Below are 27528 nucleotides of genomic sequence, written 5' to 3'. Positions count from 1 at the left end.
GAGATGGAAGTGCTTTTGTTGAAATGGGTCTCAACTTCTAGCCAATGGAGAAAAAGCTTTAAACGTAGTCATCATCAGTACATCTCAGAAGTATGTCGGTAAGGGCATTGTCCTGGATTAATCACCGAAAAGCTACGTGTGCATCTCATGTGACTCACTGCTGAGCATAATCCCCAAAATGGCATCCACCACAGTTAGGGCACACAAGTGGCAAAAAGTACCAATACTCCTCACAAATAGCCATCCTTTGAGTTCAGCCAAAACCAGAGGCAACCAGAGAACATACATGACTCGGTGGGCTGACGACTGAGCCTCGCACCACAATAAAGGACTAGGTCTGTGGAGCAAAAGGTCACATGGCTAAGTTCCTTTCTCTTCCCAACTGCTCTGTAAAGGGCACCCAGGCCCTGTCTGAGAAGGTCTGGGCCAGGGACACCACAGCCACCACAGCACTGATCTGTTAAGGGGCAGGAAGCTGTGGCACTCACCAATCCCAACCAGCTCACTTCACCCCTTTTTCCAGGCCCTCATCCAATTTCCTTTTCAGCACATTGTTCTTATCTTGCTCCTGTTTTTCCCTACACTAAATTGGAAATGTCTGAGGACAGGCGTGGTCTCACCCCTTCTGTACAACCCAAAGGTCTTGGTCAAAACCAGTCACTCTGGCGTGGTAACTGGTATACCAGTGTGGTAACTGTTACTCCGGCATGGTAACTGGTATATCAGTGCAGTAACTGCTACTCCAGCATAGTAACTGGTATACCAGTGTGGTAACTGTTACTCCGGCATGGTAATTGGTATACCAGCGCTGTAACTGTTACTCTGGCATGGTAACTGGTATATCAGTACAGTAACTGTTACTCCGGCATGGTAACTGGTGTATCAGTGCGGTAACTGTTACTCTGGCATGGTAACTGGTGTATCAGTGCGGTAACTGTTACTCTGGCATGGTAACTGGTGCACCAGTGCGGTAACTGTTACTCTGGCATGGTAACTGGTATATCGGTGCAGTAACTGTTACTCCGGCATGGTAACTGGTGTATCAGTGCAGTAACTGTTACTCCGGCATGGTAACTGGTATTCCTGCTCCTCTCCCTCGACCATGGGTCTGCTGTGGCATTTGCGGGTGCCAGGTAGCACCACTGACTAGCACTCACACATAACAATGCAGCCAGTCCCTTAGTCTAGGAACTCTGTACCTCAACACGGAGAAGTGGCAAACCTCCAGGACCCTTCTAGCCCTTTGACTAAAGGATATCCCAGGAGCAGGGATGTTGCTCCTTAGCCTATGTACCTGTGGCCATTCATCACTATACAATAATCATTTGTGATCCTACTGTATCAACATGGAGTCACTCGTGTTAGGTGGCATTAAGCCCACCGTGCAACTGTTTACTCCTCACAGTGATAAGCAAAGGCCAGCTGCAGTGACTCACACCTGTAATTCTAATACTTTTTGTGAGGCCGAGGTAGGAGGATCCCTTGAGGCCACCAGGAGTTCAACATAGTGAGACCCTTCTCTACAAAAAAAAAATATCTGGGTGTGGTGGCGCACACCCGTAGTCCTATCTACTCAAGAGACTGAGGTGGGAGGATCCCTTGAGCCTAGGAATTAGAGGCTGAAGTGAGCCATGATCGTGCCACTGCAATTCAACCTGGGTGACAGAGCAAGACCTTGACTCAAAAGAAAAGCAAACAAAGAATGATAAGCACATGTGTACTAGACTGGCAACTGAGATCATAGTAAAATTGTTTTTCTTCAAAGTGATAAACATATGTCTAATAGAATAAGGTGGTGAGATAATAACACCTGCTGTGGCATAGTACCACCACCGATGGAAAATGGAGCCAAGAGCTGGCTGAGACCATGATACTGGGCAGACCTTTGGAGAATCATACACACAGCAAGGAGCTGATGATGTCTGGGGGCCTTTGGAATCTTTGCCCATGAGAACTCTGAGACGTCCTCCTAGCATGACAATTGCTGCCCAGGGGCTCTCCAGGAGAGGAACAGCCACTCCTCACCAGCATCCAAGGGACTTCCAACCCACTTAAGGGTCCATCAGTGCTCCGACCTTCTGAGCCATCCCTGCGGTTCACTGTCCCCCTAATTACGGCCTTTAATAACCACATTGTGAATGTTTAATTGATTGATTGTGTGTGTGTGAATCTCTCAATAAATGGCGAATCTGAGCATTGCTAATTGGCCACTGAGTCACTGTGAAACATTCCCACTTCAGTGGAAGTTGGCATGCAGGGCAGTGACCTGATTAAAATAACAATATTAACATAATATTAATTACATAATTCATTATTAATTTACTGGAAACTTCTTAGCAAGCCAATTTACACAAAAAACTTCAATTCAATTAAAGGATCATAACTTAGCAACTCTTCTGATTCACTTTAACATTGTGATTACACATTTTTTATTGTTATTTTTTATTTTCTGTAGAGATGTGGTCTCCTTATGTTGGGGTCTCCCTATGTTAGAGGCTGGTCTCAAACTCCTGAGCTCAAGCAATCTTCTCACCTCAGCCTCCCAAAGTGCTGAAATTGCAGCGTGAGCCACTGCATCCAGCCATGATTATACATTATTACAAAGCAATGATGTGGACTTACCAATACCCACAGAAGTCATACCATGGTTGGATCAACTTATAAAATCCATACAGTAATTATGAGTTCCTGATATGGAAGCAATATAACCCAAATGCACCCTGAAAAATGGTCTTAGGGCACCTACTTTTAATTAGGATTAATTTTCATTTGAATAGGGGTTAAAGTATCATTGATCATGCTGATTGAATTTCAAATGGCTTTCTGAATCAATTTTCCTTGATTGAATAATTTACAAAAATGTATGTTGTTTTATAATAAATAATAAAGCTTAAAAATTTGTTTTACATTTATATTTCCTGAAAGCTTTTCTCCATTGTAACCCTATCTCAACTAAACTTTTTAAAAAAGCCTTCAAAAAAAAAAATCAGGAAGGATTATGCATTTAGACTGACAATGATTGTGAATAAGACGATGCTAAGGATGCTACGAACAAAACATCACATCATGTCTCATTCAAGGTAACACAGAGCTACGAAGGCAGCTTACCACTAACAACATAAGCACTGCTTGCCTAAAAAGACACATATCGGGCCAGGCACAGTGTTTCACACCTGTAATCTCAGCACTTTGGGAAGCTGAGGCAGGTGGATCACTTGAGGTCAGGAGTGCAAGACCAGCCTGGCCAACATAGTGAAACCACGTCTCTACTAAAAAGAATACAAAACTTAGCCGGGCATGGTAGTGCGTGCCTGTAGTCCCCGCTACTCTGGAGGCTGAGACAGGAGAATTGTTTGAATGAGGGAGGTGGGGGTTGCAGTGAATCGAGATCGCACCACTGCACTCCAGCCTGGGCGACAGAGCAAGACCCTGTCTCAAAAGAAAAAGACACATATCACACAGAAGGATACATCTGAGGGAAAAAATGTTTTCTCCTTATATCCACTAAACAATAAATTTGTTTTGAATGGGGAGGGAATAACTACAGTAAGTTCTCACTTAACGTGACTGATAGGTTCTTGGAAACTGGGGCTTTGAGCAAAATGACATATAACAAAACCAATTTTCCATGACTGGTCCATCAATCAGCAAGGTAATTGATACAAACAAGAGTTAAGTTCCACGAGGACGCTGGAGAATGTGTAAATTCCAAATAGATAGTAGCTCCAGCAGGGAATTGATTTTTTTTTCTCATCAACATGATAATGAGACAATAGTGAATGAAAGGCCATTATCTGGGGACCTGCTGTATTACCAACACTCATGTCATGTTTTAATATTTTTGTGTGTTCTTGTTCATGCACACAAACTATCTCATTCCAGCAACCACCTCTAATGAGCTTTTCAAGAAATATAAACACTCCGATGTGCTAGTTCTTAGTTTTCATTTCTTCCTTATTGTTCTGAATATTAAATATTAAAAGTTATTCGACTACTGCCTGGAACTTAGTAAGCATTCAACTCAAGTTACCTGTTATTACTATTGGTCTAAATAAGGAAAGACAATTAAAATACAAACACTAGCACGACATTTCTTTCCCCCTTGTGCAATGTTCTGATTGTATCTTTGCATTGAGACTACAATTTCCTTGGCGTTGGGTCTTATCTTTTGGTTTTTCTCCTAATAGACAACCATTCCTCAAGAAAGGACACTGCAGTGGCTCATGCTTGTAATCCCAGCACTTTGGGAGGTGGAGGTGGGCGGATCACGAGGTCAGAGTTTGAGACCAGCCTGACCAATATGGTGAAACCCCATCTCTACTAAAAATGCAAAAAATTAGCTGGGTGTGGTGGTGCACATCTGAAATCCCAGCTACTTGGTAGACTGAGGCAGGAGAATCTCTTGAAGCTAGGACGTGGAGGTTGCAGTGAGCTGAGATTGCGCCACTGCACTCCAGCCAAGAAAACAGAGTGAGACTCCGTCTCAAAAAAAAAAAAAAAAAGACTGTTCTGAGACAGAGGCTGTTTTAACACACAGGCAAAGGGGGCAAACAGTAGGCACAAGCAGATGTCAAGGAAGACACTGGAAATGAGCAGATGCCTCAACATTACTTTTTCACTAGTCTCAGCCCTGTTAGCACCAAGAACCAGCTCAGTGCTCAGCAGGCTTTAAACTCTGCTTTGCGGCTTCCCTGAAACGTAGTCTGGACCAAACATAAAAGCTCCTTAAACCTGAGGTACTGGGTTCTTTAAACATGTCCAGGTGGCTGGGCGCGGTAGCTCACACCTGTAATCCTAGCACTTTGGAAGGCCAAGGCGGGTGGATCATCTGAGATCAGGAGCTCGAGACCGGCCTGGCCAACATGGTGAAACCCCCGTCTCTACAAAAGATACAAAAATTAGCTGGGTGTGGTAGTGCACACCTGTAGTCCCAGCTACTTGGGAGGCTGAGGCAGGAGAATCACTTGAACTCGGGAGGTGGAGGTTGCAGTGAGCTGAGATGATGCCACTGCACTCCAGCCTGGGAGACAGAGTGAGACTTCATCTCAAAATAAATAAATAAATAAAATAAAATAATTTTTTTAATTTTAAAATTGAAAACATTTTTTGAAAAAGAAGATGCTTGCACACCTCTTTACAGTCAGAGTGTCCTCCCTATTTCAACAGTCCTTTTCCCCTCCTTGCAAAAATCCTTTTCAATAAAGTCTCTCCTTACTAAAAAACTAAAACAAAACAAAAAAACTGATACTCAGGCCTCTCCTCAGACCAATTAAATTAACCCCTGGAGGTAGACCTGGAAACGGTCTTTTCAAGTTTCTGAGGAGATTCTAATATACAAGCAGGGCTGAAAAGCACCTACTCGGCAGGCCCTCTGGAGCTTGGAATAGGGCAGTTCCTTGTGACATGCTTGGGCAGTGAAGGGGCATAGACAGGGTACTGGCTTCTATACAGGCAACCAACTAGGCCGTACATAGTTTCCTATTTAAGTATCTGCCACACAAAGAACCTGATGAGATGGTTCACAGAAAGATAAGTATATATCTCCCCTAAACATGTTAAAAACGTTCAACCGGCCGGGCACAGTGGCTCATGCCTGTAATCCCAGCACTTTGGGAGGCCGAGGTGGGCAGATCACCTGAGGTCAGGAGTTTGAGACCAGCCTGACCAACGTGGAGAAACCCGGTCTCTACTGAAAATACAGTTAGCCAGGTGTGGTGGCACATGCCTGTAATCCCAGCTACTTGGGAGGCTGAGGCAGAAGAATTGCTTGAACCCAGGAGGCAGAGGTTGCGGTGGGGCCGAGATCACACTACTGCACGCCAGCCTGGACAACAAGAGCGAAACTCCATCTCAAAAAACAAAACAAAAAAAAAAATGTTCAACCTCACTCACAGGAGAGCTACCATTTAAAACCATACTAAAATACTATTTCTTACATATCAGATTGGAAAAAGTTCCAAAGCTTGACAATACACTCTCTTAGCTAGGCTTTGGGTATGAAGGCAACCTCTGTATTACCAGCGGTGGGACTGTAAACTAGAATGATGTCTATGGAAGAAAATGTGGAAATATCTACCAATATAGATCTCTATTACTCTATATTAATACAGGCCAGGTGTGGTGGCTCATGCCTATAATCCCAGCACTCTGGAAGGCTGAGGAGGCACTTGAGCCCAGGAGTTTAAGACCAGCCTGGGCAACATGGCAAAACCCCATCTCTATAAAAAATACAAAAAACAGCCAGGCATAGTGGCATACATTTATAGTTCCAGCTACTAGAGAGGCTGAGGCGGGAGTATCGCTTGAGCCCCGAGGACTGAGGCTGCAGTGAGCCGTGGTCATGCCACTGCACTCCAGCCTGCATAACAGAGCCAGACCCTGTCTTAAAAAAAAAAAAAATTTATATATATATATATATATATGCACACACATGCATACACACACACATATACACATACACATATATATACACATAGACATACATGAAATGGTAGCTAGCTACTAAGTAGAATCCATCTACTAACAGAAATGACAAATGCATGTACCCTTTAGCCCAGTGCCCCGACTTTTAGGAATCTCTCCCACAGCTATAAGGTTATCCCTGAAGCACTGTTTACAATAGCTAACGACTGGAAACATTCCAAAAGTCCAGAAAGGGAACTGGCTGGAAAACCAATGATACTTCCAAGATAGTGGAATTCAATGCAGCCATAAAAAGAAGAAGATATACATATTCCAATATGAGGAGATGCTGAGGATCTATTAAGGGAAAAACAAAAAAAAAGCTACCAAACAGTATATACTGTATGCTATCTTTTGTGTAATAAATATATATTTGCTTATATTTGCAAAAAAGAACACTGGAAGGATTAAAAAAAAATACAAAAAATGCTTTCCAGAGGAGTAGGAGAAGAAAAAGGATAGAGTGGCATAGGTGCAAGCAAGCTTCTGAAAATACATGTTTGTACTGTAGTTTTGTAGTTCAAATTAGAAAATGTATTATCTATTCAAAAGTGTTCAATTTAGGCCAAGCACAGCAGCTCATACCTGTATTCCTAGCACTTTGGGAGGCCAAGGCAGGCCGATCACCTGAGGTCAGGAGTTCAAGACCAGCCTGGCCAACATGGTGAAACCCCATCTCTACTAAAAATACAAAAATTAGCCAGAAGTGGTGGCAGGTGCCTGTAATCCCAGCTACTCGAAAGGCTGAGGCAGGAGAATTGCTCGAACCCAGGTGGCAGGGGTTGCAGTAAGCCGAGATCGTGCCACTGCACTCCAGCCTGGGCAACAGAGCAAGGCTGTATCTCAAAAAAACACAACAAAAAAAGTTCAATTTAATTTTAAAATAAATCTTAAAACTGCCATAAAGCTTGTAGGACAATGTATAAATTTTTTAAATTATAAATAATTTTATAATTATAAAATTTCATAAACAGCATAAAATTATAAATCATAAAAGCATACATAAGGTATGTTTGTTACACACCACCATTCCAAAACACCCAACTACCAAAGGGTAAGAATATTCAGTAGAGGCTGGGTGCAGTGGCTCACACTTGTAATCGCAGCACTTTGGGAGGCTGAAGCGGGTAGATCACTTGAGGCCAGGAGTTCAAGACCAACCTAAGCCAATATGGCTAAACTCTGTCTCTACTAAAAATACAAAAATTAGCCAGGCTTGGTGGTACACACCTGTGATCCCAGCTACTCGGGAGGCTGAGGCAGGAGAATTGCTTGAACCTGGGAGGCAGAGATTGCAGTGAGCCAAGATCATGCCAGAGCACTCCAGCCTTGGTGACAGAGTGAGACCCTGTCTCCAAAAAAAAAAGATTCAGGCCAGGTGTGGTGGCTCATGCCTGTAATCCCAGTACTTTGGGAGGCCAAGGCAGGCAAATCACGAGGTCAGGAGATCAAGACCATCCTGGCTAACATGGTGAAACCCTGTCTCTACTAAAAATATAAAAAATTATCCAGGCACGGTGGCGGGTGCCTGTAGTCCCAGCTACTCGGGAGGCTGAGGCAGAAGAATGGCGTGAACCCGGAAGTCAGAGGTTGCAGTGAGCCAAGATCGCGCCACTGCACTCCAGCCTGGGCAACAGAGTGAGACTTGTCTTAAAAAAAAAAAAAACGAAAAAACAAAAAACAAAAAAAACATAAAACTAGACCCCACTCATTTCAATGATGCAAATGTTTTCAAAATGCATTAGTCTATCTTCAAAAAGTAATGTTTCCAATTGAAAAACACTAAAGCTGTCAAGAGACACTTGATTTCAACCACAGCTCTAAAACTAATCAGCAATGTAACCCTAAAAACACTACTACCTGAAGCACAACTTTTCCTACTGAAAGAAAGGAATAATGCCTATCCTACCTAAACCATAGACCTCCCAAAAAAGTGCTTTACAGCCAGGTGCAGTGGTACACGCCTGTACTCACAGCTACCTGGTAGGCAGAGGCAGGAGAATCACCTGAGCCCAGGAGTTCAAGACCATCCTGAGCAACACTGAGACCCTGCTACAGGAAAAAAAAAATTTTTTAACTTTACACATCCACAAGAGATACTCTGCAACCTAGGATGCTGCAGAATCACCAACGAAACATAAGTTACTATATGATACTCAAGAAGTAGAAAGTACAAACATTTATGCTGAATCTATTCACTACCAGGGCAGATCTGGGAGTTGTTTGTTTTGACTAAACTCTTGATACTGGGTTGGCTGCCTTTCTTTCTTTCTCTTAAAAGTGAACATGCCAAAACTAAATTCTATTCAAGTGACGGTTCCAATCAGTTTAGATATTACTGTATATTCAGCCCCTAGTAACTCACAATTTGTACAGGAAGTAAACCAACCCAAGATCCAACTAAGCCAAAGAGTAACCAAGACAGGCATCCTCAGATTATGGCCCCATCCTCTTATTCTCATACAAATATCTCTATTAAAAACACTCCCCTTCTCTGTTTAGCAATTCTATTTCCTGTTTTCTACCTCTCAAGAACGAAATCTGAAGGAATTCTCTACTTTTTAAGATTTCGCAATTTCATCCCTCATCACTAATAACAATTAACCTAGCGACACTTGAGGAACAAGCCACGCTCCTGGCAGAAATTCAGTACTCTTAAAGGAGGATTTAAAGGTCATGCTAGCCTTTGCTCCTCTGAAGAACAGACGGACACAGTGAAAAAAAAAAACACTGTGCCTGTAATGTTAGCTTCCCATATACATCCTAAAATGAGTGGGATCCACCAGACCCCTGGGATTTTACCACAAGCTGGGGAAAAGGTTTGTAACCTGAAGATGGTAACAGGGACAATATTCCCACTACAGCAGTATCCTAAGTGGATAGAACAAATTATGGCAGCACCAGAAACCTGGAGAAAGGAATGAGGACTTAAGAAGCAGTTGTTAGTCATTTCCAGGAGAAAAATTAAATACACAGAGAAAATGAGTCCACCAGATATGGTGAGAGGCCACAAGCAGCCACTGATATAAAAAAGATGAAAAGCAAGCTATTAGAGATAAAAGGTACTGCTGGCTCCACCAGGGGTCTCTCCACTGCTTAACAAAGAAGATCAGGTTGAGTAAATGTCGCCTTTCCTCAGCCAGTTCCCTGGACCCACTCCACACTGTTTATTCAAGCCATAACCATTCTCCCAAGCAGATGGCCAGTGGTGGTCCTCAGGAATATAAATTAGACACAAAGGGCCTTTTGTTGGCTACGTTGTTCCTGGCTCTCTTACCCCAGACTGACACAGTACCTGATACAGAACAGGCACTGAGTACTTGTTCAATGCCTGAACCTGCCAAACAAGTAGATTCAACTGCGTATTCACTAAGTAGCTAATCTGTTAAAAAAAAAATACTGTTCGATCCATGAAAATGTATAAACATGGTCTCCACTATCAAGGGACAGGTACTGAGTGTCAAAGAAAAATACAATTGAGAAAAAAAAAGAATAGAGAAAGGCGAATTGGAAAGCAGCAGCAGGTATTTTGAAAGTTGAAAATTTGAACCAATTGACAGGAATCATTTAGCCTTTATCATTAACAGAAAAAAAAAAAGTTTCCTGAAATGGCTTTCTTTCATCAATAAGAATTCTTTATCTTCTATTATTCATTTCTAGGATCAAAGAAACCTATAGATTTAGTGCAATCAGAGAAGAAAATCCTTAAGGGTATTTCTGTTTGGGTACGGAAGCTGATAAAACCCACTCTAAAATGTATATGGAAATACAAAGGAGCAAGCCAAGACAATATTGAAGAACAAAACAGGAGGCCTTATTCTACCAGGCATTAAGATTTATTTTAAAGCTACAGTAATACAGTGTAATAATGGTGCAAGGACGGACAGACAAATTAACGGTAAGGAGTTCCCCGGCAGATCCACACATACATGTATACCTGATTTACACAGCAGCAGATGTTCTTTTCAATTAAACAGCTAGGTCAATATGAGGGAAAAAATGAACCTTCACCCCTACACAGAAAAAACAATTCCAGGCCAACTATAAACATGAGATGTAAAAGAGTGAAACTTCTTTGTGACCTTAGGGTAGACACAAAGATTTCTTACACAGACCACAAAAAAAGTACTAACCATAAAAGATTAAATTAGACTAAGTCAAAATTAAGGTTTATCAAAGACACCATTAAGAGAGTGAAAAAGCAGCCAGGCGCAGTGGCTCACGTCTGTAATCCCATCACTTTGGGAGGCCAAGGTGGGCGGATCACCTGAGGTTAGGAGTTCAAAACCAGCCTGGCCAACATGGTGAAACCCCTTGTCTATTAAAAATACAGGCCGGGCGCAGTGGCTCACGCTTGTAATCCCAGCACTTTGGGAGGCCGAGGTGGGCGGATCACGAGGTCAGGAGATCGAGACCACGGTGAAACCCCGTGTCTACTAAAAATACAAATAATTAGCCAGGCGTGGTGGCGGGCGCCTGTAGTCCCAGCTAGTCGGAGAGGCTGAGGCAGGAGAATGGCGTGAACCTGGGAGGCGGAGCTTGCAGTGAGCCGAGATTGCACCACTGCACTCCAGCCTGGGCGACAGAGCGAGACTCCATCTCAAAAAAAAAAAAAAAAAAAAATACAAAAACTAGCTGGGCTTGGTGGTGGGCACCTGTAATCCCAGCTACTCGGGGGACTGAGGCAGGAGAATCTCTTGAAACCAGGAGGCGGAGGTTGCAGTGAGCCGAGATCACACCACTGTAATCCAGCCTGAGTGACAGAGCAAGACTCCGTCTCAAAAAAAAAAAAAAAGAGAGCGAGAGAGAGTGAAAAAGCACAATGGCTATAATTATGTAAATAAATAGAGTGAAAAGGTGAACCACAAAGTGTAAGAAGATAGTCATAATAAATACACTCAACGAAGGACCGTATTGAGAGTACACAGGCTAGGCACAGTAGCTCAGGCCTGTAATCCCTGCACTTTGGAAGGCCGAGGTGGGCAGATGGTTTGAGCTCAGGAGTTTGAGACCAGCCTGGGCCACGTGGTAAAACCCCAACTCTACAAAAAATACCAAAATTAACCAGAAGTGGTGGTGCACACCTATAGTCCCAGCTACTCAGGAGGATGAAGTTGGAGGATCACTTGAGCCCAGGAAGTCAAGGTTGGAGTGAGCGGAGACTGTGCCACTGGACTCCAGCCTGGGCAACAGAATGAGACTCTGCCTCAAACAAAGAACAAAAAAGGAAAAAACATATAAATAACTCCTAAAAATCAATGAGGAATAAACATAAATAGAAAAATGGACAAAAGAGGTGAACTGGCAAGAGATACATAGGTACACATATATTCCAAATGGCCAGTAAACATATGAAAAGGTGCATGAGTCATCAAAGAAGGGCAAATTAAGGCTGGGAGATACTACTGCACAACTACCTGCAAGGCTAACATTTAAAAGTCTGGCCGGAGGCTAGGCACGGTGGCTCACGCCTGTAATCCCAGCACTTTGGGAGGCCGAGGTGGGCGGATCACGTGAGGTTGGGAGTTTGAGACCAGCCTGATCAACATGGAGAAACCCCATCTCTACTAAAAACACAAAATTAACTGGGTGTAGTGGCACATGTCCGTAATCCCAGCTACTTGGGAGGCTGAGGCAGGGGAATCACTTGAACCCAGGAGGCAGGGGTTGCAGTCAGCCAAGATTGTGCCATTGCACTCCAGCCTGGGCAACAAGAGCAAAACTCCGCGTCAAAAAAATAAAAAAAAAAAGTCTGGCTGGGCGCAGTGGCTCACGCCTGTAATCCCAGCACTTTCGGGGGCCAAGGCAGGTGGATCACTTGAGGTCAGGAGTTCGAGACCAGCCTGGCCAACATGATGAAACCCCGTCTACTAAAAATACAAAAAAAAAATAGCCTGGCGTGGTGGTACATGCCTGTAGTCCCAGCTACACAGGAGGCTGAGGCAGGAGAATCACTTGAACCCAGGAGGTGGAGATTGCAGTGAGCCAAGATCACGCCACTGCGCTCCAGCCTGGGCAACAGAGTGAGACTCCATCTTTAAAAAAAAAAAAAAGAATATGCAGAATTGAACTTCTGCTTCTGTCCATAATGCAGTAAAAGTGGTATTAGATATCCTTTTGTCCTAAGCAACTGTACGGCTGAAATATTTGAGATGACTGTTTTCAGGCATTAGACGACAGGCAAGGCAAGGCTGTGACCCTTGAGGAAAGAGAAAAACATAAGCATGTTGCTTCCAACTTCCTGCCTGGGGCGCCTTCCCAAACACAGTGCAGGGAGATGAAACCTAAACTGACAGCAGCCATCTCTGTGAACTGAGGAAGCAAAGACTTGGATTTGAGGATGCTGAGGCAGGTAGAATTTGTAGGGCAAGAAATCTGAGAGAAGATGAGGGCACAGGTGGGGTAACAGAACACAGAGGTAGGCAGAAGATGGTGGGAGGCATCCTATGGGTCCACTGCTTCAGATTCTATGAAGTTTAGCAGACAGCAGTGGCTGTGAGGCTGAGAACTGCACAGACACAGAGGTTTCACCGTGCTGGAAGACATTCAAGTACCAGTTCATCCAGGGTGGAGAGACTTTGCTGAGCACCTCTGTTATTTTGTTTTGACCCCAAAAAGGCCAAGCATTAAGTCTAAAGAGTACCCTCTATTGTAAGGGCCAGGTGTCTGGACCAAGGATAAATCCATACTAACAAAGCATAAAACCAAACCTGGCAGGGTCAAACGAACATAACGACCAGTCACTTAAAATAATTTAAGTAACTACAGTAACCTAACTACTTGTCAAAACAAAATGAAAACTTCTTTAAAGAAAGATAACAAGATTAGGCCGGGCGCGGTGGCTCACGCTTGTAATCCCAGCACTTTGGGAGGCCGAGGCGGGTGGATCACGAGGTCAGGAGATCGAGACCACGGTGAAACCCCGTCTCTACTAAAAAAATACAAAAAATTAGCCGGGCGTGGTGGCGGGCGCCTGTAGTCCCAGCTACTCGGAGAGGCTGAGGCAGGAGAATGGCGTGAACTCGGGAGGCGGAGCTTGCAGTGAGCCGAGATTGCGCCACTGCACTCCAGCCTGGGTGACAGAGTGAGACTCCGTCTCAAAAAAAAAAAAAAAAAAAAAAAAAAAAAAAAGAAAGATAACAAGATTGAGAATCCCTACAATATAACACCCACATACAATCTGACATACAATCAAAATTATTTAACATGCAAAAATGCAGGAAAATCTGACTCATAATGTACAGAAAAAGCAATCAATAAAAACAGACCCCAAGATGACTCAGATATTTAAATTAGCAGGCACGGTCTTTATTACAAATATCTTCTAGGACTTAGAGGAAAAGATAGGACTAATGAATGAAAACATGGTGAATCTCAGCAGAAAAACACAAACTATAAAAAAAAAAACCAGGCCGGGCACAGTGGCTCATGCCTATAATCCCAGCACTTTGGGAGGCCAAGGCGGGCGGATCACAAGGTCAGGAGATTGAGACCATCCTGGCTAACATGGTGAAACTCCAACTCTTCTAAAAAAAAAAGAAATACAAAAAAATTAGCTGAGTGGGGTGGCAGGCACCTGTAGTCCCAGCTACTTGGGAGGCTGAGGCAGGAGAATGGTATGAACCCAGGAGGTGGAGCTTGTAGTGAGCCGAGATCACTCCACTGCACTCCAGCCTGAGCGACAGAGCAAGACTCTGTCTCAAAAAAAAAAAAAAAAAAAGAAAAAAAGAAAAAAAAAAACCAGCCAGGCACAGCAGCTCACACCTGTAAACCCAGCACTTTGGGAGGCCTAGGAGGGCAGATTGCTTGAGCTCAGGAGTTCAAGACCAGCCTGGGTAACATGATGAAACCCCGTCTCTACAAAAAAAAAAAAAAAAAAATCAGCTGGACATGGTGGCGCATGCCCATAGTCCCAGTTACTCAGGAGGCTGAGGTGGGAGAACAGCTTGAGCCTGGGAGACAGAGGTTGCAGTGAACTATGATTGCCACTGCATTCCAACCTGAGTGACAGAGTGAGAGCTTATCTCCAAAAAACAAACAAACAAAAAAAGAGGCAAAAACTGAGAGAATATTTATAGTTATATTTTCATTCTAAATATTGTTCCTTTGCTAAATATTTTCTTCATTAGTCTTACCAGAAGTGTGCTTAGATCAATAATATTTTTCAAAGTTAGCTTTTGGTTTTATTGATTTTTCCATTAATTTGTTTTTATTTTTATTATTCTCTTCTGTGTACTGTGGGATTACTTTGGTTCTCTGGCTTCTTGAGTTACATGCTTAGTTCTCTTGTTCTTGTTCAGTCTTTCCTGTTTTCTAATAAATGCTTTTTTTTTCTGAGATGGTGTCTCACTCTGTCGCCCAGGGTAGAGTGCAATGGCGCGATCTCGGCTCACTGCAACCTCCGTACCCCAGGTTCAAGCGATTATCCTGCCTCAGCCTCCCGAGTAGCTATAGGCAGCTGCCACCAAGCCTAGCTAATTTTTGTATTTTTAGTAGAGACAGAGTTTCACCATCTTGGCCAGGCTGGTCTTGAACTCCTGACCTTGTGATCCACCCACCTCAGCCTCCCAAAGTGCTGGGATTACAGGCGTGAGCCACTGTGCCCAGCCAAATAAATGCTTTTAAGACTAAAGAAGTGATAGAATTAAAGGAAAAAATAAACAAATATATCATTATAGCTGTTGATCTTCAGTATCACTCTTTCAGTAAAAAAGAGAGATACCGCCAGGCACAGTGGCTCACACCTGTAATCCCAGCACTTTGGAGGCCCAGGAGGGCAGATTGCTTGAGCTCAGGAGTTCAAGACCAGCCTGGGTAGCATGGTGAAACCCTGTCTCTACAAAAACAACAACAACAACAAAAAAAAAAAAACCTCAGCAGAACTATAGATGAAATAAGTAAAAATAGAAAGTAAGAATATAGAAGATGTTTAAACAAAAGCATGAAACAACTTGATTTATAGAAAACTACATGCAACAACACATACTTTTTTCAAGTACAAATGGAACATTCACTAAGATAGGTTATATGCTGGGCCATAAAATTAGTCTCAGTAAATGTCAGAAGACTGAAATTCTACAGAAGATGTTCTCTGACCACAATGAAATTAAATTAGAAACCAAGATATCTAGAATTCCCAAATATTTGGAAATCAAACACTTTGATAATAACACATGAAAACTTACGTGATAAACTTATGTGATAGAGCTAACACAGTGTTTAGAAGGAAATACACAGCTTTAAATGCTTATCTTGGACAAGAAAGTTTGGAATCGATCTAAATTTCTACTTTAAGAAGCTAGAAAAAAAGAACAAATTAAACCCAAAGTAGGCTGGGTGCAGTGGCTCACGCCTATAATCCCAGCACTTTGGGAGGCCAAGGCAGGAAGATCGCTTGAAGCCAGGAGTTTGAGACCATCCTGGGCAACATAGCGAGACTCCATCTCCACGAAAAAAATTTTTTTAAGTAAAAGAAAGAAAATAAAGAGCAGAAATCAATAAAATGGAAAACAATTGAGAAAGTTAACAAATATTTTTTTGAAAAGATTAATAAAATTGGTAAACCCTCAGCAAAACTAACTGAAAAGGTGTGTGAGAGAGAGAAACAGAGAGAAAAAACACAAATTACCAATGTGAGGAATGGAAAAAGCATATCACCACAGACCCTATAGACATTAAAAGGATAACAAAGGAATATTACAAACAAAAACAGGGGAAACTAATCGATGGTGCTAAAACGTAAGACAGTAGTTATCTCCGAGGAGGAGGAAGGCAGGAGTGAAACTGGAAGGGGGCACAAGGCTTTCTGGTATGTACTCATAATTTTCTACTTCTTGAGCAAGATAGTGGAATGTGGAGGTATTCATTCATCAAGCTGTACATTTACAATTTGTGCCCCTTTCTGTATGCATATTATACTTTTTAAAAAAGATATTAAAATATCAGGTCACGCAAGGGAGCTCAATCCTGTAATCTTAACACTTTGGGAGATTGAGACAGGAGTATCATCTGAGCCCAGGAGTTCAAGACCAGCTTAGACACCATAGCAAGACTCTGTCTCTATAAATTTTTTTTTTAATTAGCCAGGTGTGGTAGTGCACACATGTGGTCCCAGCTACTCAAGAGGCTGAGGTGGGAGGAGTGCCTGAGCCCGGGAGGTCAAGGTTATAGCAAGCTTGAACTCCTGGGCTCAGGCAATCACACCACTGCACTCCAGTCTGGGAGACAGAGTGAGACTGTCTCAAAACAAACAAACAAACAAAAAAAAACACCATACACAAGTTCCACCAACAGATGGACAAAATTTGGTGTGTATATATATATATATATATATATATATATACACACACACACACACACAATGGGATATTATTCAGCCTTAAAAAAGAAGGAAATTCTGATACACGTAACAACAGATGCACCTTTAAAACATGCTAAGTGAGGCCAGGCACGGTGGCTCATGCCTATAATCCCCGCATTTTGGGAGGCCTAGGCAGGCGGATCACCTGAGGTCAGGAGTTCAAGACCCGCCTGACCAATATGGAGAAACCCCATCTCTACTAAAAATACAAAATTAGCTGGGCGTGGTGGCACATGTCTGTAATTCCAGCTACTTGGGAGGGTGAGGCAGGAGAATTGCTTGAACCCGGGAGGCAGAGGTTGCAGTGAGCCGAGATCGCGCCATTGTACTCCACCTTGGGCAACAAGAGCGAAACTCCATCTCAAAAACAAACAAACAAACAAACAAACAAACAAAAAATGCTAAGTGAAGCCAGACGCAAAAGGGCAAATATTGTATTATTATAGTTATATGAAGTCCTAGAATGAGCAAATTCATAGAGAGAAAAAGCATAAAAGTGGTTACCAAGAGGTGGGGAAAGAGGGAAATGGGATATTATTATTTAATGGGTACAGAGTTTCTACTTAGGATGATGAAAAAGTTCTGAAAATGGATAGTGGTGATGACTGCATCACTGTGAATATACTTAATGCCACTGAATTATACACCTAAACAGGTTAAAATGGTAATTTTTATGTATATTTTACCACAATAAAAAAATAGACACAGAAGGGAGATGACAAAGGGAAAGTTATCATTTGAAAAGCATCGCAATACGATGCACACATTGTGCGGCCACTGTGGCTCTAAGGCCTGTCACCTTCCGAAGTCTACCTGTGGCAAATGTGGCTACCCCGCCAAGCGCAAGAGGAAGTATGACTGAAGTGCCAAGGCTAAAAGACTAAAGGCCACAGGGACTGGCCAAATGAAGCGGCGTGGATTTCCATAAAGGAACAACGCCTAAACCCAAGAGGGCAGCTGTTGCAGCATCCAGTTCATCTCAAGAATTTGTTTGCTTTTTTTTTTTTTTTTTAAGACAGGGTTTCCCTCTGTCACCCAGGCTGGAGTGCACTGGCACAATCCCAGGTAGCTGGGATTACAGGTGTGCATCACCAAGCCTGGCTAATTTTTAAGTAGAGATGGGTTTTCACCATGTTGGCCAGGCTGGTCTCAAACTCCTGAGCTCAAGTGATCCGCCCACCTTGGCCTCCTGAAGTGCTGGGATTACAGGCATGAGCCACCAAGCCCAGCCAAGAATTTCAAAGATTAGCCACACAATAAATGTTCTGGTTTTTAAAAATACAGAAATAAATAAATAAAATAAACATATGTAAGTATATTCATTGGGTAAGAAACCCCAGAACTAGATAAAAAGTCCTAGGATACATAAGAAAATAAGTTAGCTGGCCGGGCGCGGTGGCTCACGCTTGTAATCCCAGCACTTTGGGAGGCCGAGGCGGGCGGATCACAAGGTCAGGAGATCGAGACCATGGTGAAACCCCGTCTCTACTAAAAACATACAAAAAATTAGCCGGGCGTGGTGGCAGGCGCCTGTAGTCCCAGCTACTCGGAGAGGCTGAGGCAGGAGAATGGCGTGAACCCGGGAGGCGGAGCTTGCAGTGAGCCGAGATCGCGCCACCGCACTCCAGCCTGGGTGACAGAGCCAGACTCCGTCTCAAAAAAAAAAAAAAAAAGAAAAGAAAATAAGTTAGCTATTTGAGAACTTTCTCTCATTCCTTGTAAGTGAATAAAAAGTTTAATTTCTCATTTAGTCCATTTAATATCATTATTATCAAGAATTTTTTTTATGGAGAGCCTATGTATTCAGCATTATGCTGGGGAAATAGAAAATGAGATGAAATCTGCATTCACAAGCTTACAGTTTACTTAAGGAGTTTGAGGCTGCAGTGAACAGTGATCATATCATTGTACTCCAGCCTGGGCGACAAAGCAAGACCTTACTTATCTCTTAAAAAATTTTTTTAAAAGGCCAGGCGTGGTGGCTCATGTCTGTAATCCCAGCACTTTGGGAGGCTGAGACGGGCGGATCACGAGGTCAGGAGATTGAGACCATACTGGCTAACACGGTGAAACTCGGTCTCTACTAAAAATACAAAAATTAGCTGGGCGTGGTGGCGGGCACCTGTAGTCCTAGCTACTCGGGAGGCTGAGGCAGGAGAATGGCGTGAACCCAGGAGGCAGAGCTTGCAGTGAGCCGAGATCGTGCCACTGCACTCCAGCCTGGGTGACAGAGTGAGACTCCATCTCAAAAAAAAAAAAGTTAAAAAATAAAAAAACCTACCTACGTTTCAACACTCTCTTCCATGAAACTCACACAAAACAATTAGGAAATTCTACTAGGCAGTATATGATTATGTATTCATTTGTGTTGCAGAAGAGTTACAAGGGCAGAAGTTACAGAAAATTTAATGAGGACCAGAGATGTAAAATATGGTTTCAGAAGGGAGGTGGGACTGGAAGAGAGTATTGAAAGGTTAAGTAGGTTTGTTTTTTGTTTGTTTGTTTTTTACTTTTAAGGGATAGGGTCTTGCTTTATCACACAGGCTGGAGTACAATGATATGATCACAGTTTGCTGCAGCCTTGAACTCCTGGACTCAAGTGATCCTTCTGCCTCAGCCTCCCAAGTGGCTAGACAAGCGCATGACATTATTATGCCTAGCTAACTTTTTTATTGTTAGTAGTAATAGGGTGTTGCTATGTTGCCCAGGCTGCTGTCTCAAACTCCTCGTCTCGGAGGATCGTCCCGCCTTGGGTTCACAAAGTGCTGGGATTACAGGTGTGAGCCACTGCACCTGGCCAGCAGGTAGGATCTGAACACACAGGGGAGTGACATCAGGGGCACAACCACCAAAAAGGCAGGGACGAACACAGCAAGGAGTCAGGGAACTGCAGAGGCACAGGGCAGAGAAGGCCTTTGGGAGACCTCCTCTTACTGAAGCCCATCTTCAGTAGCCATTTTAATCTTTTTACCCCCTTGTCACAGAAAATATGCCTGACACATTCCTATGGGTTTAATTCCCAGCTAAATCATGTTAACACATCCCTCTCCCTCCCACTCAAAAAATGCATCTATTTGCAACACACTTTACAACACATCAGTGTGTTCATACTTGGAGATCTGAAGCACAAGCACGGTTATGTCCTTAACTGATACAAAATGATTTCACATTTTTTCCCACTTCTATTTTCTTTGACAACATGCCTCGTTTAAATGAAGTAAAACTCTTTTGGTCAAATCATCTTTGATCATCTTTCTTTACTTACCCCACAACTGAAACTTCTGTTTTCTTCTATATTACAAATTTCTTAAAATGGGTAGTAAGGTTTCATGAAAAATAAGAAGGCCATACAAAATATATTAGACTATTGGAAACAACTGAGTGCCTATAAAAAATGTACACACATGGCCAGGCACAGTGGCTCACATGTGTGATCCCATTGCTTTGGGAGGCCAAGGCAGGAGGATCACTGGAGCCCAGGAGTTCAAGGCCACAGTGAGCTACGACTGTGCCACTACACTCCAGCCTGGGTGACAAAACAAGACCCCCTCTCTAAAATAAAACAAAGTACACACCTCCAATTTTGCATTTTCACAGTCCATGTACCACAATCCAATCCCTAGCATTAAGTAGATGGATATAATCTTTCCAAATAACCTTTTTTTTTTTTTTTTTTTGGAGATGGAGTCTCGCTCTGTTGCCCAGGCTGGAGTGCAGTGGTGTGATCTTGGCTCACTGCAACCTCCACCTCCCAGGTTCAAGCGATTCTCCTGCCTCAGCCTCCAGAGTAGCTGGGATTACAGGCACACGCCACCGCGCCCTGCTGATTTTTGTATTTTTAGTAGAGATGGGGTTTCACCATGTTGGTCAGCCTGGTCTCAAACTCCTGACTTCAGGTGATCTGCCTGCCTCAGCCTCCCAAAGTGCTGGGATTACAGGCATGAGCCACCACGCCCAGCCTGTCCAAATAACCTCTTTGAGAATCTGATAGCCAGGCACAGTGGCTCACGCCTGAAATCCCAGCACTTTGGGAGGTCAAGCTAGGTAGATCACGAGGTCACGAGATCAAAACCATCCTGGCTAACAGGGTGAAACCCCGTCTCTACTAAAAATACAAAAAATTAGGCTGAGGCAGGAAGGAGAAACGCTTGAACTCGGGAGTTGGAGGTTGCAGTGAGCTGAGATTGTGCCACTGCACTCCAGTATGGGCAACAGAGCAAGACTGTCTCAAAAAAAAAAAAAAAAAAAGAACCTGACAAATTTAACTTTAATGCCTATAGGATCCAATAATTGCACTTCCTCCCACCTTCTAATGTATACAGATACTTAGTATAATTTTTGTTTGTTTGTTTGAGACAGGGTCTCACTCTGTCACCCAGACTGGAGTGCAATGGCACCATCACAGCTCACTGCAGCCTTGGCTTCCCAGGCTCAGGTGATTCTCCCACTTTAGCCTCTTGAGTGGCTGGGATTACAGGCGTGTACCACCACGCCCAGCTAATTTTTTGTACTGTCAGTAGAGATGGGGTTTCGCCATGTTTCCCAGGCTGGTCTTGAATTCCTGGGCTCAAGTGATCCATCTGCATTGGCCTCCCAAAGTGCTGGGATTACAGACATGAGCCACCACACCTGGCCTTAGTATAATTTTAAGAGTAATGAGAATTACAGTGTTTGTTTTTTTTGAGACAAAGTCTTGCTCTGTCACCCAGGCTGGAGTACGGTGGCATGATCTTGGCTCACTGCAACCTCCGCTTCCCAGGTTCACGTGATCCCTCTGCCTCAGCCTCCCATGTAGGTGGGACTATAGGTGTGTGCCACCATGCCGACTAAATTTTGTATTTTTAGTAGAGACGAGGTTTCACCATGTTGGCCAGGGTGGTCTCGAACTCCTGACCTCAAGTGATCTGCTCGCCTTGGCCTTCTAAAGTGCTGGGATTACAGGCATGAGCCACAGTGCCCAGCCTACAGTGTTGATTTATCAAGTTTCTATTATTTTAAATAAAGTTTTGAGAACCATAAAGTAGTAAATAATTTTTTTTTTGAGACAGGGTCTTGCTCTGTTGCCCAGGCTGGAGTGCAGTGGCGCAATCACAGCTTACCACTGCAGCCTCGACCTCCATTTCAATAAAAGGCAACTCTATTCTTCCAGTTATTCAGTTCAAAAACCTGAGAGTCACACTTGGCCCCTCTCACACCCCCATACCCCACATCTAATCTGAGAGCAAATCTTGTCGGTTCTACCCTCCACCCAGTGCCACCACTTTAGTCTAAGCATCATCACTCTTACCTGGCTCTGTGCAATCAATGCCCCTGTGGAATCCCTGCTCCCTTGTTCTCCTTCAGATCTTAGCAGCCAGAGAGATTCTATTTAATACTAAAACATACATCAGATAGTATAGCCCCCTTGGAAAATTCTCCAAGGCCTTCCCACATCATATGAATCAAAGTCAAAATCCTTGAAATGGCCAATGAGGCCACCCTCTCCTTCAGCCATTCTCTTCCCACCCTCCATTTTACCTCCTGCATCTCTCCTTTTGCTCTCTGCTCCAGTGCAGTGGCCTCTAGGCTGCTCCTTGAAACTAGCAAGCTCTGCCTCAGGTCTCTGCATCCTGGTTCCCTCGGCCTGAAGTGCTTTCACATATTTCAACAGGGCCCTGCTGCTCATCTTCTTCCTTCAGGTGTTTAATCAAATGCCGCCCTCTCAGTCAGGCCTCTCTAGCCACCCTAAAATTACACCTCCTACCCCATTCCCTGTCCCCTTCTCTACGTTATTCTTCTCCTCAGCACATATCACTAACGTATCTGTATTTTATTTGCTTAGCTTATTTATGCTGTGTCTCCTCCCACTAGAATGTAAGTTCTAGGAGGGCAGGGATTGTTTTGTTTACAAATATATCATCGGTGACTAGAACACTACCTGTCATAGTCTGTGCTCAATAAAATAAATGTTTGTTGAAGAAAGAAGGAAACACTAAGGAAAAAGTTGACTACTAAATGCTTTCAATTGTTTTACCAACTCTCCCAAAAGTGAATTTTCTTAGTCAAGCCACTGAAATTTGAAAGGAACATATGATGCATGAAATATTTAATAACGTGGTTTCCTTTTTTCCCTTGTAAATATGACTAGCCCTTTGACCCTGAATGATTCTGGCAAAAAGTTGCCATTTGCCCACTCTTTCAGATTCACCATCAACAACAACAACCAATGCTATTCTTGGCTTCCAGATCCATGTCTGATTCAACACCGTACATTTCTGAATTCAAGTTTTTCAATCTAACCTACACGGATATTAACCAACTCTAGAAAGACCAGTCTGTGAAAGATCACAAACAATCTGTAACACAAAATAACATGGTATTCCCTTAGAAAAAGAATACCCAGGGTCCAAAGAAATTGGTTTGTCTTCAGACACAACTTAAGCAAATTCTTTCATAAAAAGGGATCTGAAAAAAGTGACAGGTTGGGCTGTCATCAATTCAGTTTTTATTTTTATTTATTTATTTATTTTGAGATGGAGTCTCACTCCGTCACCCAGGCTGGGAGTGCAGTGGCGCACGATCTCAGCTCATTGCAACCTCCACCTCCTGGGTTTAAGCAATTCTGTCTCAGCCTCCCGAGTAGCTGGGACTACAGGCACCTGCCACCATGCCCAGCTAATTTTTGTATTTTTAGTAGAGACGGGGTTTCACCTTGTTGGTCAAGCTGGTCTCAAACTCCTGACCTCAGGTGATCCACATGCGTCAGCCTCCCAAAGTGCTGGGATTACAGGCATGAGCCACTGCGCCCGGCCTAGCCAGGAATTTCTTAAAGGCTGGCTGCCATGTAGAATCTGAAACCCTACCAATGAACTGTATTCTTTTCCCCACCATAGATAGGGTCTCCCTCTATTGCCCAAATTGGAATGTAGTGTTGTGTTCATGGCTGACTGCAGCCTCGACTCTTTGGCTCCAGTGGGAGCTTGGCTAATTTTTTAAATTTGTGTAGAGGTAAGATCTCACTAGATTGCACAGCTGGTTTCGAACTCCTGACCTCAGGTGATCCACTTGCCTCGGCCTCCCAAAGTGCTGGGATTACAGGCATGAGCCACAGCACCTGGCCTCCATTTTGCACTTTGAATGGATCTTTAATTTGTGCCCGATTTTATATCGTGCATTGATCATTTAGAAAATAATGGTTTGGCTGGGCACGGTGGCTCACACCTGTAATCCCAGCATTTTGGGAGGCTGAGGTGGCCAGATCATTTGAAGTCAGGAGTTCGAGGCCAGCCTGGCTAACATGGTGAAACTCCATCTCTACTAAAAATACAAAAATTATTCACTTGTGGTGGTGCATGCCTGTAATCCCAGCTACTCAGGAGGCTGAGGCACAAGAATTGCTTAAACTGGGAGGCGGAGGTTGCAGTGAGCCGAGATCACGCCACTACACTCCAGCCTAGACGACATAGCAAGACTCTGTCTCAAAAACAAACAAAAAAGAAAATATTGATTTACTGATTTATGTAGATCTTCCAAATAATACACTTCATTATATTAAAATATGGCATATGTAAATATTACCACCAATCTCTGTATCACAGAGGCAGATAAAAATTCTCCATTAGCCAGGTGTGGTGGTGCACACCTGTAATCCCAGCTACTTGGGAGGCTGAGGCAGGAGAATCGCTTGAACCCGGGAGGCAGAGGTTGTAGTGAGCCGAGATTGCACCATCGCACTCCAGCCTGGGCGACAAGAGCGAAACTCTATCCCAAAGAGGAAAAAAAAAATTCTCCAAAATCCTAATTTTCACTGGAAAGCTGAAATTTCATCATTGGCAACAAATGCTACCTGTTGTTTTCTTTGAAAGATTCCTTCATACACTTTTTATTTTTATTTTTATTTTTATTTTTTGAGACGGAATCTCGCTCTTTCACCCAGGCTGGAGTGCAGTGGCGCGATCTCGGCTCACTGCAGGCTCCGCCCCCCGGGGTTCACACCATTCTCCTGCCTCAGCCTCCCTTGTAGCTGGGACTACAGGCGCCTGCCACCTTGCCTGGCTAATTTTTTGTATTTTTAGTAAAGATGGGGTTTCACCGTGTTAGCCAGGATGGTCTCGATCTCCTGACCTCGTGATCCGCCCGCCTCGGCCTCCCAAAGTGCTAGGATTACAGGCGTGAGCCACCGCGCCCGGCCTTTATACACTTTTTAGTTTGAATAACCACAGTTTGTCATAGTTTCAAGTAAAAATGGTAGTCCATGAAAAAAGTGGCTGGTTCAGTTTGCAACCCAATCACCAAAGTGCTTTTCCTGGATATAATCATTACACTTTACTGTACAGAAGTTCTTGATGCATACCCCCCTTTTTATCCCAAGAATATTAAGAAGACATACACAAGGGTCAAAATGCAATAAAATTAATAATTTTTGCTGCTTCGTCAAGGTATTTTCCAGTGAAAACTGGCCAGACGCAGTGGCTCACTCCTGTAATCCCAGCACTTTGGGAGGCCAAGGCGGGTGGATCACCTGAGGTCAAGAGTTCAGGACCAGCCTGGCCAACATGGCAAAACCCCGTCTCTACTAAAAAATACAAAAATTAGCCGGGCGTCAGTGGCGCGTGCCTGTAGTCCCAGCTACTTGGGAGGCTGAGGCAGGGGAATCGCCTGAACCCAGGAGGCAGAGGTTACAGTGAGCCAAGATTGCGACACTGCTCTCCAGCCTGGGTGACACAGACAGAATCTGACTCAAAAAAAAAAAAAAAGATATTTTTCAGTGAAAAGTGGATATATATGTGTGTGTGTGTGTGTATTTTAACTGTGAATGCATGTCATGAAGAATGCAATGACTACAAGTACAGTTAGGTGCCACAACCCTGATTCATGCTAAGACACCTGCTTTACTTTTGTACCATTAGTGCAAACGTCAACACAGCAAAAGAGACAAGATCTTGGTACTCCATTAACATGAAAATAGTTTTAGCCTCTCAAGCCCTGAAGGGATATCAGGGACACGCAGGGAACTACACTGCTTTCTCTACTAGCTTCCCAGAATGGGATTACTGGGTCATTGGCACGTACATTTCGAATTCTGATAAGTTCCGCCAAAGCTCTCCAAAAAGTCTGTACCAATTTTCACTATGTAAGGTGCATGATCATCACTAGTTAAAATGTAAATAATTCGCTTTTTAAATCCTGAATTTGGGAACCATCATAACACATTACCATATTTGCCTGCCTAAAAACAAAGCTAAAATAGAACTAATGCTTCAAGGCAAAGTAAAATCCAAGCACCCGGATTTATTTAGATGAAGTGAATATTTTCCTGTAAGAAAGTAAAACTTCAACTGTCAAATGCAAGTTCATCCAACAGAAGCCTTTGTTTATTGCAGTCACCCAATGTTAAGAGGTATTCCTGAGTGAATTTCAAAGTATAAGCCACTGGCACACTTCGTACGTTTGCTTATAGGATAGGTGGGCTCAACTGATTTTTTAATATAAAGGACACAATCCGAAAAATGTCAGGCTGCAACAGTACAAATAGTAACCCTAATTAATTGGTTACAGACATCAGTGTAAGCCGACCCTTAGCTTTACCTTCGCATAGAATTACTGGACATGAACAACATAAAATGCACTGGCAGCACTCAAATGCCAAATATGTTCATAAAAATGTCAAAGACAACCTTTATTGGCCCAAATGTCATTCTAAACAGGGAGAAGAGAGGATGAAAGCTTCATCAACGAGGAAGAGATTACTCCTTACGGAAGGTAAGACAGAAGTTGTGTATCTAAAATTCACAAGGAATGCTGCTTCCCCACTTGATTTTTCCCACATGGCTCCAAAGTGAGTATTTTCAAGCCCTACTTATGATGGAAAAGGTCAAGGATATTAGCGTCAACCAGTATCTATGATTCTTAACTTTCTAAGGAACACAAACCACTTTGAGAATATGACAAAAGCTCTCTGTAGACAAAGCAGTAAAGAATCCATGCTTGTCAGAAGAGCCCATGACTTCGGTTAGAGCAGAATCATAGAACCAGGGATCCTAAGAAACCACTGAAGTCCAGCCCCTCAGGAAACTGAAGCCCTGTAACAGTAAAATGGCTTGTCCAAGGTCAACAGTGAATTAGCAAAGGAATCAGGCAAGAAATCAGCAACTCAAATAGATTTTGAATAAAGCCGAAGTCACGAAGTAACTTTTTCTTCTACAAAGAAAGTTCCACCAGAAACTAAGAGATAACTACAGTAACAAATTTATTAAGTGGAACTGGAAGGAACTGTCGCAAGTACTGTAGTTCAAAGTTCCTTGAAGGCCTAAGATGAATGCATGAGGAAAACCATGAGCAGAAATTTTGAAAAGCACTCACCATGTTCCACAAAAACATTGCAGTGTGGACCCCCATGCCTCGAGGATTCCTTCTTCCCTGCTCCTTTGATAAAATGCAGGGCAGGCAAGCTTGGCCTTCTTTGGTCCCCAAGAACTTTTCCAGGCTGCTGCCCCATAAAGTAATAATAGGTACCCCTTTCCAGAAGAGGGTTCAAGATCTTCCAGAACGGTCAGCGAGCGCAGAGGGAAATGGCATATACGTGGGATTTTCACATTCGCTGCATCTCCACAAGTCAGCAATTGAAGTCAATCACAGAATGACATCTTCCATAACAAAAGGAAGCACTTTTTTTAGGTTGACACTTGCAAAGCAGGAGTTCCAATTATTTTCGCAGTTATCAATTT

The 27528-nt window shown here is 43.2% G+C and overlaps 1 protein-coding gene and 1 pseudogene across 1 annotated transcript in view; one reads left to right on the top strand and one right to left on the bottom strand.

Moving 5' to 3' along the window:
* The window catches only part of ABL1 (ABL proto-oncogene 1, non-receptor tyrosine kinase), a 166567-nt gene extending 139265 nt beyond the window's left edge, over positions 1-27302 (bottom strand). The window contains exon 1 of the mRNA XM_032165434.2: positions 27164-27302. Within this exon, the coding sequence (XP_032021325.1) occupies positions 27164-27299 (136 nt within the window). The 5' untranslated portion in view covers positions 27300-27302. The remainder of the gene's footprint in view (positions 1-27163) is intronic.
* On the top strand, positions 17538-22387 carry LOC116474255 (large ribosomal subunit protein eL37-like; annotated as a pseudogene).
* Positions 27303-27528: the final 226 nt, after the last annotated feature.

Source organism: Hylobates moloch, unplaced genomic scaffold (assembly GCF_009828535.3).
Source record: "Hylobates moloch isolate HMO894 unplaced genomic scaffold, HMol_V3 SCAFFOLD_10, whole genome shotgun sequence".
Taxonomy (NCBI): domain Eukaryota; kingdom Metazoa; phylum Chordata; class Mammalia; order Primates; family Hylobatidae; genus Hylobates; species Hylobates moloch.
The sequence above is the reverse complement of the archived record's forward strand: the minus strand, read 5'-3'. Positions and strand labels throughout refer to the sequence as shown.